This window comes from Coffea eugenioides, chromosome 4, assembly GCF_003713205.1.
Source record: "Coffea eugenioides isolate CCC68of chromosome 4, Ceug_1.0, whole genome shotgun sequence".
Lineage (NCBI taxonomy): Eukaryota > Viridiplantae > Streptophyta > Magnoliopsida > Gentianales > Rubiaceae > Coffea > Coffea eugenioides.
The window spans coordinates 13552239-13564995 of record NC_040038.1 but is presented as its reverse complement, the minus strand read 5'-3'; the positions used below and the strand labels follow the sequence as shown (position 1 = coordinate 13564995).

At 40.0% G+C, this 12757-nt stretch overlaps 1 protein-coding gene and 1 pseudogene across 1 annotated transcript; one reads left to right on the top strand and one right to left on the bottom strand.

Moving 5' to 3' along the window:
• LOC113769085 overlaps positions 1–12757 on the top strand; it is a 71501-nt pseudogene that overhangs the window by 31269 nt on the left and 27475 nt on the right.
• LOC113767673 (disease resistance protein RPP8-like) lies at positions 7789–10890 on the bottom strand. The gene has a single exon (XM_027311845.1). It carries the CDS (start codon positions 10473–10475, stop codon positions 7839–7841), a length of 2637 nt encoding a protein of 878 aa, XP_027167646.1. The 5' UTR covers positions 10476–10890; the 3' UTR covers positions 7789–7838.

The window sequence follows — 12757 nt, the reverse complement described above, 5'->3', positions numbered from 1 at the left end:
GAAATTAATTTTAGTTTGAGCAGGTTTTATTATTGCACAGGCTTCGACAAGCTGTCAATTTTTGGCGCCGTTGCCGGGGAATGGCGTTATTATTTGTTTCTTTTTAAATTCATTTTTTTTTCTGTCCTAATTTTCTGGTTTTCTTCTAGTGTATGCCTTGATCTTCTCGTACAGGTGATTTGATTTTTGACCCTGAGGTAGAGAGGACCGTGCGTAGAACGAGAAAGGAAACCAGACAGCTCAGAGAGGAGCACTCCAGTGCTGCATCTCAGAGACCTGAGCCAGGAGTTGACCCAACAGATTCGTTTGGTGACACTTCAAGTGACTCTGACCAGGAGGAAGGAACCATGGCTAATGCACGAACATTAAGGGAGTTGGCTGCCCCTAATTTAAATCAGCAGCCTCTATGCATTACCTTCCCCACCTTAAATGATAACACTCCATTTGAACTAAAATCTGGTATGATTCAGCTTTTACCGTCTTTTCATGGTTTACCAGGTGAAGAGTCGTATAAGCATCTGCAGGAATTTGATGTCGTGTGCAACAGTATGAAGCCCCCGGGAATCTCAGAAGAGCAAATAAAAATGCGGGCATTCCCTTTCTCATTGAAAGACTCTGCAAAGGACTGGTTATACTACCTGCCACCAGGTAGCATTACCACGTGGGATCAGTTGCAGAGAAAATTTCTAGAGAAATATTTTCCTGCATCCAGGGCTGCAAGTCTAAGGAAAGAAATTTGCGGGATTAAGCAGCACCCAGGGGAGTCACTTTATGAGTACTGGGAGCGATTCAAGAAGTTGTGCCATAAGTGCCCCCAACACCAGATAAGCGAGCAGTTGCTCATACCGTATATTTATGAGGGGCTCCTTTTCAGAGACAGGAGCATAATTGATGCTGCAAGTGGAGGGGCACTGGTGAACAAAATCCCTCGGGAAGCAAGGGAGTTAATAGAGGGGATGACAGAGAATTCACAACAATTTGGTACGAGGGAGGATGTCCCAATACGCAAGGTGAATGAGGTAGAGACATCCTCTATCCAGCAGCAGCTAACTGAGTTGACCTCGTTTGTTAGGCAACTGGCTGTAGGAAATGCATCTCAGGCCAAGGCGTGCGGGATTTGCCCTGGTATGGGTCATTCAACAGACATGTGCCCAATGATTCAAGAAGAAAATGTGGAGCAAGTGAACATGGCTGGTTACGCGCCCGCGCCAAGGAATCAATATGACCCATATTCGAATACCTACAATCCTGGTTGGAGGGTCCACCCCAACCTCAGTTATGGAGGGAACAGGCAGTCCAATTTCGTACTAAATAAGCAACCAGGGTACCAGCAGCAATACCAACCCCGACCACCTCCGCCCCCAAGCTCTGATCCATCTTTGGAGGAGATGATGAAACAGATGATGGCAACCATTACACAAAATCAGCAAAGGATGGAAGCAACCATTACGCAAAATCAGCAAAGGACGGACTCCGAAATGCAGGCAATAAGAAATCAGATGAGTCAAATGGCCACAAAAATCAACCGTTTGGAGTCCCAAGTAAATGGAAGATTGCCATCCCAACCTGAACTGAACCTGAAGAACGTAAGCGCAATGACTTTAAGGAGCGGGAAGGAAATTCAGGGGCCTGAACCTATGATCACTAAGGATAAGGATGAGGAAAAGATCGAAAATGAACTTGAGAGGGAGGACAGCAATGGTGCAGATCTAAAGGTACTTCCAGACCCAGTAATTACAGTTAAAACTAATCCCCCTCCATTTCCTTGCAGGTTGGAAAAATCGAAGAAGCAGGACAAGGAGAAAGAGATCCTGTAGGTGTTTCGCAAGGTAGAGATCAATATCCCCCTATTAGACGCCATCAAGCAAGTGCCGAAGTATGCAAAATTTCTGAGGGACCTATGTGTCAATCGAAGGAGGCTGAGGGGAGATGAAAGAGTTATTGTTGGGGAGAATGTGTCAGCAGTTCTCCAAAGAAAGTTACCACCAAAGTGTGGGGATCCAGGTAGGTTTACTGTCCCATGCAAGATAGGTAATACTCTGATTAGAAATACCTTGCTGGACTTAGGAGCATCGATCAACGTAATGCCAAAATCTATGTATGCTTCTCTGAATCTCGGTCCATTAAAAGAAATCGAGATAATAATTCAATTAGCTGACCGAACAAATGCATACCCTGATGGGTTGGTCGAGGATGTGCTGGTTAAAGTTAATGAATTGATATTCCCGGCTGACTTTTATGTACTTGACATGGATGATGATCATTCCCCTGACCCCTCACCTTTGCTACTAGGTAGACTCTTTTTTAGCACAGCACAGACAAAAATTGACGTTAATAAGGGTACATTGTCCATGGAATTTGATGGAGAACTAGTCCACTTTAATATTTTCGATACAATGGAACATCATGTTAACTCTCACCCTGTGTTTGCTATTCATGTTATTAATCCCTCTGTGCAAGAATTTTCTGAGTTTGCTTGTAGGAATAAATTCAAACTTACTGAGAACAAGTATAAGGGGATGAAAGCACTGTATGAGGTGAAAAGGAGTAGAAAATTAAGAAAGATGGCAGCACTCAAAGGCTATTTGGATCCTGGAGGAGGGCCACCGATTTCCAGGAAAATTGAGTTACACCCAGATTGAAGAGTGGTGTTCAATGTCTAGCCAAAGACAATAAAAAAAGGCGCTCGTTGGGAGGCAGCCCAATTGTTTCTTTTAATTGTTTGTTTGATTTCGTGTGATAGTTTAAATATGTTTTCCATGAATTTGACTGATTTCGGATTTCAATTTTCGTTTTTGGTGAGTTGTAGGTGTCTATCTGACTCGGCGCGCCCGCGTCATGTCGCAGGAAGAGCTCACGGTCAGAGAGCTCTCTTGTCCTCTTGACGTGCCCGCGTCATGACGAACGGAAAGCTCACGATCAGAATCGTCAAAAGGGGTTCTTGCCTTCATGACGTGCCCGCGTCACGTTTGCGGGACAGGTAAGGATTTTTTTTAAAAAAAAAGTTTAAAATTAAAAAAAAAATCAAATAAAAAAAAAGAGAAACTAATAAAAAAAAAGAATTTTTAAATAAAAAAAAAGGGGGGAAAGAAATATCTTCTAATACGCAAAAAAAAAATTTTCCTTTCTTCTCACCGTGGCTTAAAGGGAGCACGAAAATTTTTTTTTTTTTCTTTCCTTCTTCTTTTCTTTTCTTTCTTTTTTCTTTCTTTCTTCTTCTTCTTCTTTCTTTTTTCTTTCTTCTCCCATTTTCTCCTGTCTGACACCCGAAGCGTCGTGCTCCACCGCCATCTCCACCTCCACCGCGCGCCACCCTCTTCCTCGATCTCACCACCACACGTCGCCGTTTCGGCCAGCCACGCCCGCGCCAGCTGCCGCCGCCCCCGTGCGCGCCTCACTTCCCCCCCCACCACCGCAGACCTCTCTTGCATTTCTCTCTCCCTCTCGGTCACTCGCGCAGTCGCGACTGACCGCGCACGAGTCGCCCGCAGCAGGACGACCGCCGCCGCCACCCTCCACCTGTGGGTCGCGAGCTACTGTCCATCGTCTCTCTCTCTCCTCGCACCTCCAGCAAAACGACCAGCCCTGCGCCGCCGTTCTTCCTTGGCCGAGACCCAGAGGCCCTAGCGCGAGACCACGCCGCCGCTGCCTCCCAAAGCCACGAACGCACGCTGACCGCTGCCCGCTGCTCTGTCCGCCACCCGACGTGGTACTGGTGGAGGTATCTGGCTTTTATCTCTCAATTTCTAGTATTACTGCCCCTATTTGTTTGGTTCACACACTTGTTGGAATTGGTCGTGCTCTAGCGTAGTGTTGGGGGTCATTGGCCTATTTGGTTGAACTGCTGCTAATTTTGGGGTATTGCTTGTGACTAAGGTGATAAATCTCTAAATTTATGAGCTACTCTTTTGGGTTTGCAACGGCCTGTTGGATTGGGTGGCATTTGTGCCATTTGAGTTGCTTGTTAAAATTGGGCAAATTTATTGCAATTGTTTGGGGTGTTCTGTCCATCGATTCCAGTTCTGATTTCACGGGGGTCTATTTCAATTGCCTGTTGATTTACATCATTGATTTGGAAAGAGCTTTATCTATGATTTTGGGTCTAATTAATTGTGCAAGCCTCTGCCTCCTATCCGGATTGATTTATTCCCTGGATTGATTGTTGACTTCAGTGAACTGAATTCCACCTAAGGCCCCTTTACTTGCTTTGTTCCTTGGAAATCTAGTCCTCTGTTGCCTCTCTTTGGAAGTTTCGAATCTTTCTTGTGACTGGGTTAATACTTGAGGCTACTGCTTTACTACTGCTTTGCTTTGCTCTGGCAATTGGTGAAATTTCTGGGGACATTTGTTGAAACTCTAGTTGGACTGAGTTTACTTTCGACTGTGAGTTGGGGCTGTTGTTACTTTGGGTCAACATCGACGCCAATGTAGCCGGCATGGTGCAGAATTTGGCGCAGTTTCTGCTTCATACGGGTTTCGCTCCTCCATTTCCACCTCGCCCACCACTTTGACCCGGCTTCAGGGAAGTTTGGTTGCTCTCTCTCCCACTTTTGTCATTTATTTGTCACATTGGGGACAATGTGTCCTATAGGTGTGGGAGAGGGGTCTAATGGGGTGCTAGTGTTTTTAGTTTTTAGTAGTTTTTAGTTTTATTTCTAGTTGCTCATTTTCTTTCTTTCTTCTTGGTGCTTATCTCTCATGTGAATGCCAAAAATTGGATGTTGGTTTATTGACTCTAATTCTACTTTTGCCAAGTTTTTAAAATAAAAATGTATCGGGTTAATGTGGTTGAGTCCAAGATATCTCTTTGGTGAATATCGGACTGCTTGACTCTTTTGATTTCTTTGATTAACTTTTCTAGGCATAGGGAATGACTGTTGGCGTTTTAATGTGAACTGGTCCGATATTGACTCCAGTTCTCCATGTTTGGCAATAATGAGGCGAGCTGCTCCTATGCTTGGATTTTGGTGTTGTTATTTTGCATTTTTGCGTTGTTTGGCTGTGAATAAGCTTGACTGTACTCCGCTAATAGTTGCTACTGAGTAACCGGGAATCTGCACCTAAAAGTGTTGATTCTCGCGTCAAAAGGTGGTACTTTTTATGAGTACGTGGTCGTATAGCGGTGAGAGCTGAGTAACCGGTCTCCTTCATCTAAAAATATTGGAGTTCGCGTCAAAAGGCTCCAACGGCTAGAGACTAAGTCTTTTTGTGTTATTGTTATTATCATTGAAAAAAAAAGATGAAAAAATGAAAAAAAACAGAAAAGTGCAGGTTATGTAGTATGTTAGAGGTCAGCTTGCCCATTTATGGACTGAATATGGAGGCTTTGGTTAATATTTGAATTGTTTGCTGATAAGTGTTATGCGTCATTTCTTTTTCTTAGATTAGCTAATTTGGAAATTAAAGGAGTTTGCAGTTTAGAGGCTAACTGGGGGGATGCTTCTCGGATTTTGATCATTAGTGCTGGATATATAGTCTTTCTTGATATCTTGGCAATTTGGTAGATAGAACAATGACTATTATCAAATTTTGGTGTTTGTGTACTCTTCTTATGCTTGAGGACAAGCATGATTTAGGTGTGGGGGGAATTGATAGGTTGCAATTTTACTATTTATTTTATTATTAATTTTCCCTATTACCTGACCTGATGTGGATTAATTGCTGGATTCTACTCACTTTTCATAATTTGCACTTATTTCAGAGAGTAGATAAAAAATACCACAATCACTGCTATTTTGACAGTCATTGGGAAAGAAATAAAATAGAAGGCTTGGAAGGGCATTTTTGGAAAAAAGGGACACAAGCCCTTTTCGATCATTTTGGCCAAGGGTTCTTTTCCCTAGGAGCCGCCGCAAGGAGCAGGACTATATAGAGGAAAATTGTGCAGAATAAAAGGGGAGTTCGGAGCTTAGCATTAGATTTTGCCTTTTTGGCCTTTGAGTAGGAAACCTCCTGCGGGCATGGCAGGAGCAAAAGAAAACTTAGTTTAGTTTTTGGTTGACTTTTCCTGGCTAGCTATATAGTAGCTATATCTTTTGGTATGTCAGGCGCAATTAGGACCTTTAACTTAGCTTTTGTTTTGGGACTTTCTCCTTTTGATTGTTAGTGGATTCCTCCTACGCATATCAGGAGCCATTGGAGGACTTCGTCATCTTCTGTATTTCACGTTTTCCTTCGCCAATTGAACGGTTTGCACTTTTCTCAATTAGAGAGATGGCGGCTGCTTTCTTTCCACTTTTGTATGGGCTTTGTTCATCGATCATGAACTAATTTCACCACTCTAGTCAAGGGGCAACGAAGGTTCTGGTTCGCCTAAAAATTATGAGATCGATTTAATTTAATCTTTTTCTTTTATTTATTGGTATTCGCATATTCCCTGGTTATAGTGCTTATGATTATTTAGTTGATTGATTGTCTTGGATCCGGATAATTAGTTAATTGGATAATCTATTATCAATTGGGACGTTAAATCCGTAATTGTTTAATTGTCTCAAAATAGTGATAACTGGCATGATTGGGTTTGTGTCAGGGGAATACGCGGGCTAATCTAAAATAACCCTGGTAGTGCGTTATTTGGTTAGAATAGGACTCCTCTAATACGTAAGGCAATTGGGGAATTAAATTCTACGGGCGTACCTAGGATTATTTCTCAATTAGGGTAGTGATTAACGGGCGTACCTTGATCACCGACACAGTAAGGAGGGGTTGACTGTCATCGCTTGTTTGGTAGTTATAACCTATTTATTGATAAATAATTGGAATTGCCTTTATTTCAATGATCAATTAGGTGCACCATTGCTGAAGTTATTCCTTGGCTAGATCCTTAATTATCACTCATTTGATTTTAGTAAATTGTTATTTAATTTCTAGTTGGCTATTTTATTTTTATTATTTTACTTTTAGTTGAATTGTTTAAATTTTACCCCTGATATAAAAATACCCCCTTGTCACTGTGAATTTGGAAAGGAACAAGTACTCCCAGTCCCTGTGGATTCGACCCTGCTTACCACTATCTACAGAAATTAATTTTAGTTTGAGCAGGTTTTATTATTGCACAGGCTTCGACAACCTGTCATATCCCAAACAACTTAAGTGAATATATTGTTATTTGATTTTTACATGCTTAAGTTTTTTTTTTTTAACATCTTATATGTATAGTGAGTAGTATTTAGGAAGCAATCAATCCTCACTTTCAGATGGACCAACACTTTATATGGGATGAATTCCTTGATTTGTTTACTAACTTCATTATTTCCTTGTTCTGTTTTTTAGTTTGAGCAGCATGGGAAAAATTAGAATCAACCAAATACCTCTAGATATTTTTAATGAATTAGACATTTCCAAATGCCAAGCGTTTACTATCAGGATTTTTGAGGCCTACCGAAGACATGAACTGTTTTTTAAAATTTATTTCTACTTGTATTAATATGATATATATATGCAATGTAAATTGCATTTGTAAATTGATAGAGAGACATTGCATTTGTGTAGACACTGTTAGTTACCCACAAAATCATTAATGACAAAAGAGTCATTCCTTCTTTAATAGTGGGATAATTAAAAAAGCAAGCATTCAAGTGTGAGATTTCAAATAATTAAAAAAAAATGGACTCAAAAAGCTGGTCGGTTGGTCTGAATTATGTGACGAAAATAAAGACCGAAATAGCGGCAAAGCAAAGTATGTTGAATTAGGGGGAAACAAAAGTTATGTTGAATATGAAACATTCTTTTTATTTATTTATATATTTTGATAAAAACTTGAAATAATTTTGTTAAACACTACACTACATACCTTCCATTCCATGCGCGAAATACAAATACGGACTTAGGTTCTAGAGTCAAAATATTCTGAGGTTAGGGACGCTGGATACCATGTCCGCATCAAGCCCACTGATGAAATCTTCTGGCATGTCCACAAGCTCAAGCGCATCAAGACTAGATATGTGCTTCAGCTCTTCCGGCAACTTTTCTAAACTGTAGCACTCCCTAATTCTCAGGCACTGGAGCTGTGGCAATGCACCTTCCTCCACCTTTATTTCATCCACTCTTAGGTATCTGAGCTCAAGGAATTTCAATTGGTGAAACCCATGCCTAGAAATGACCATATGCTGTGGTCCCCTATATGCATCTTTCATTTTGAGAAACGACAGCTGTCCCAACTTCTCTAGCACTGGCATTGGGTCATTCCTGAGGAATGTGTTTTTCAAAGACAAGCGAGAGAGATTTGGAGGGAAATCAGGAGGTAGCTTTCTCAAAAACATCCCGGATAGCTTGAGCTCTGTTACATGATGGAGCTTAGAAAGTCCAGCTAGAGATGGCCACACTGTTGTTATATTACGATAAAGATGTAACGTCTTTAGGTTTTCAACCTCAGATAAATGCAAGCAGAGTTTGTCAATCTCTGACCTTTCACCCACCCAAATCCCCAGTTTCTGAAGACTTGTCAAAGTTATCATGTTATTGTGCATAATGTCATCAAAGTTTACGCCTAACAGAGTCTGGAGATTCCTCAATCCATCAATCTTAAGAGGCACATCGCACTCCATACGACACGCATATAGATGCCGTAAACTTTCAAGCTTCCAAATGAAATTTGAAACTCTCACTGGGTAAGAGTTCCGTATGTCAAGAGTTTGTAGGTTTCGTAAGCAACAGAAGGAATGAGGGAGCCTTCCAATGGATGTGCGTCTTAAACCGAGGTACCTTAGAAGCCTGACTTCACCAATTCCTTCTGGCAAATTATACGACATCTTAACATTCTCAAGATCTAGTATCCTAAGCTTTTTGAAACTTTTGAAGTTAAGACTAATGTTTTTCCTGTAATCGTGGACATTGAAAAAAAGTAGAGACCGGAGAGGAGGGGTCGAAGACCCAACATACTTTTTATCCCAAGGGAGACTATGAACAGCAAGGTATCTGGATTTGGCTGATATTTCATCATCTCTGGTGTCATGGATCTGGAAAAAATTTTCGTCCTTTGCCTTTCTGATTGCAACCTCTCGCAATAAATCATGGACTCTACAGCTTTTAATCCTCTCATCAACAGTCATTTCAGCCACCTGGACCATATTTCTGCTAGAAAGTTCTTCCACATCATCATATGCTGCAGTTTCCTCCAAATTTTCTGTATCTCTTTTCTGCATTATTCCCTCTGCAACCCACATATGGATCAACTTGCGCACAGAAATCCCGGAGTCTTCAGGAAACAAACCCAAATACAAAAAGCAAAATTTCAGATTGGCAGGAAGGTCTGCATAACTTAATTCCAGAATTGCTGATACCCCACTCTGGCTCCTTGATAAATATGTGCTGAAATTGTTGAGAATTTTCTCCCATTCACTCCTCAACTTTTTCTTTGCCAGCAGCAGGCCACCTATAACCGTGATGGCCAGCGGCAGACCATCACATCTTCTGGTAATCTCTCTGCCCACTTCTTCCAAATCGGGAGGACACCCAGCATTATCCCCATGGCCTAAGGCCTTTCTGAGGAACAACTGCCAGCTGTCTTCCAGCCCCAAAGTTTTCAACTCATATGGGTGGCTATAAGCATCTGCGTGTTGGGCAACATCCCGATCGGGACTTGTAAGTAGCAATCTACTTGATGTGCCAACATCAGGAAAGGCCCTAGCAAGACAATCCCACGCTTCTTGCTTCCATACATCATCAAGCACCACAAGATAACATTTATCTTGTAGATCTTGATGGAGCCTTCCTTCCAAGTCTTCCTCTTCCATCTTCTCAAGTTGCTCATTACTCATTTCATTCAATTGCTTTATGATTGCCCTCAGCGTCTTTTTGTGATCGCAGCTTGAAGAGACGCAGACCCAAGCACAACAGTTGAATCTCTCCCTGACATGAGCATGGTTATAAACCTTTTTTGCTAGAGTTGTCTTACCAGCACCTCCCATGCTGACGATTGAAACCACACGGCGGTTTCTGTCCTCTTTCAAAAGTTCTGCCACCAGGGATTTTGTTATCTCCTCGAAGCCCACTATATCCTTGTCCTCGCTGAAAGGAAAGGATCGCCGGAGCCGTTGCAGCTCTTCTCCATGTGTAGTCATCTCCTCTCCAAGATTTTTTATACCATACTCTTCGCGGCAATCAGCAATCTCCTTGAGCCTCATCCGTAGGGATTCAATCTCTTTACCTATCTTGTAGAGGTTCACAATTTTCAAGGGATAATACTTCAATTTGGTGACGAGTCCCTTGTCCTTTGTGAAGAACTCAACTTTGCTGGCAAAGATCTCAATGATATCCTCCGCATCGTAGGCCGCAGCTCTGATTTCAGAAACCCAGTTGCGGATCCTCGCATCTTTATCTTGCCTCTGATCAGCATCTTTCAGGAAACACCGCATCCGGACCAGATCCTTTTGAAGTCTCTCAACTTGTCGTCGAACGCCTTCCAGGAAAACAATTTTTTGAATCAGCAGATCGCCAGTTCTCTCAATAACAAAAGAGAGAGCAGGGTCAGCCATCGTGGTAAAGTGAGCTTTGCTTTCAACAACTAGTAAAGGAGGAGAAGCTTTTGCCTGTTAGGTGCAGCTGCAAAACTTCTAATCTCTGTTGTTTTTAACTGATCTCAGCAGAGAGGCTCGATTCTCACGTGGTTCACTTCCTCGATTCACGTGATTCACAAAACAGGCGATCCTGGTAAGATTGTTGTATCTCACAGGGTTTTCTTTCCTTTTTTCTTTCGGAAATTATTGCACCGTGAATACGATTTTTGTGTGAGAAAAATCACTGGGCAGCCACAGAAAGCGGACGGCCTAAGTGAACGTCAAACGGTCTCTCTCTTCTCTATATCCACTCTCCATACGTATATGTGTGTAGTTGCTTTTCATGCATAATAAGACTAGTGCTTACACTTTCTTTTTGTTCAATCTAATTAATTTGCAGCTCAGGCACGTCCGCTGGAGAGCCAAAGTTGATGCCATCAATTGAAGAAGATCTTGACCGACGAACCTTCTTTATAATCTCATCATGCCAATAATCAACCAGTTAGATACCATTCACATTATCATTGTGTTCTCCTTTCCTTCTTCATGTACTACTTGGATGATCTCTCCTAAGTGATGATAGTAAATATTTACCGGTATCAAAGGGCAAAAAGTCAACTCTATATATATGAATTTTCAGATTCCACAGTATAATTAGTTTTTAAAATTTAAAGTTGTCTAAATTTTTAATTCAATAACACCTTCTTACCTGAATTTTTAAGTGCAAAAAAAACTTCTAAAGAGAACAAATTTTAAAATTGGAGCTTGACTTCAACTTGTGCGGTCCACGAAATTATCTTCAACAAACAAGTTTTGCTTTATACCTATGTAATATTATTAAAAAAATTTTAATTTTCAGCATCACCATTCCTAAATCTATATTCATGAATGCGCAATAATTATATAGTTGATGAATTGGGATTTCGCTATATTGAATTCTGCAAGTTCAAATGAATTTGCACTTTTAAATTGCAATAAGTAGTATAGTAGCTTAGTAGGTTCCATTTGACAAAGTTTTAACAAATTCTATCCTTCAATTAAATTTGGTTGCTTGAGTTGGTTCAAGCGGACTGTAAGGGACTAAGGGCAGTTGCCCTGGAGCATGTAATCTGTCATAGTTTATGAATGAATAGTTGCCGTTGGAAAAAAAAAAAAAAAGTTCAGTTTTTGGTTTTGGTTTTCGTTCTTTTTCCCTTTTAAATTTGGTTTTCCGTTTTGGCATGCTTCGGGTTTTGGGTTGCATTCTTCTCAAGGTCACAGCCTTGATTGCCGTGTTTGTGTCGGCAGAAATTTATTGGGTGGTAGTAATTAATACCGGTTTTCCGTTTTGGTTTGGGTTGCATTCTTCTCAAGGTCACAGTCTTGATTGCCGTGTTTGTGTGTCGGCAGAAATTTATTGGTTTTGGATCAATCAATTTTCCACTTGGACAGGCAACCATCAATTTTCCACAGGCCATGATCAGAATAAGTGAGCCAACAGCCATAATAAATGATTTAGATGGGCATTGATTAGTTATTTAACAGATATAAGTGAGCCAACAGCCTCTTGCTTGGTAACTCCAAGACTTATAAGTCTTGGGTCCACTAAATTTGTCATTTAATTGTAATTGTCACTTTCGAATGACTTCATCGTCCACTTTTCCTCTTCTTAAATTAGGTTAGAATATATTATATAATTATTATCGTTGTAACAAAAAAAGAATAATATGCATAAATGAGTCAATTTATTTATATTCATTTAATTAGATAGATATAAATAAATAAGTAAAAAAATAAATTAGATAACCCAATTATCCATTTATAATTTATTTATTTTAACTTTTTGTAAACTCATTTAAATTTATTTTTGCAAACTAAATTATTAATTTATACCATCCTTTACACTCATCATTAGTTTTAAATATTTACTTATAATGTTCAATAAACCTAATTACCAATTTTTTTCTCATTTGTATTCTATGTCGCAAAATTACATACTATTTAATAATTGAACAATAAAAATATAAAATTTTGACCTAAATACTATAAAATTTAACATAAAAATTTAATCCAAAAATTTTAAACTCCTAAAATTTTTTTTCTTATGTAAGTTTAAAATTTCATTTTGAAAAAATAGGAAAAGAAATTAAAACTTGTCATAAATTGGTAATGCTTAAAAATGAGCAAGTTAATAAATTAAGATAAAATAAAATGATAAGATAAAATCAACAAATAATAATAATAATGAAACAAAAGTAGTTAACATCATGACAAAATGAAAA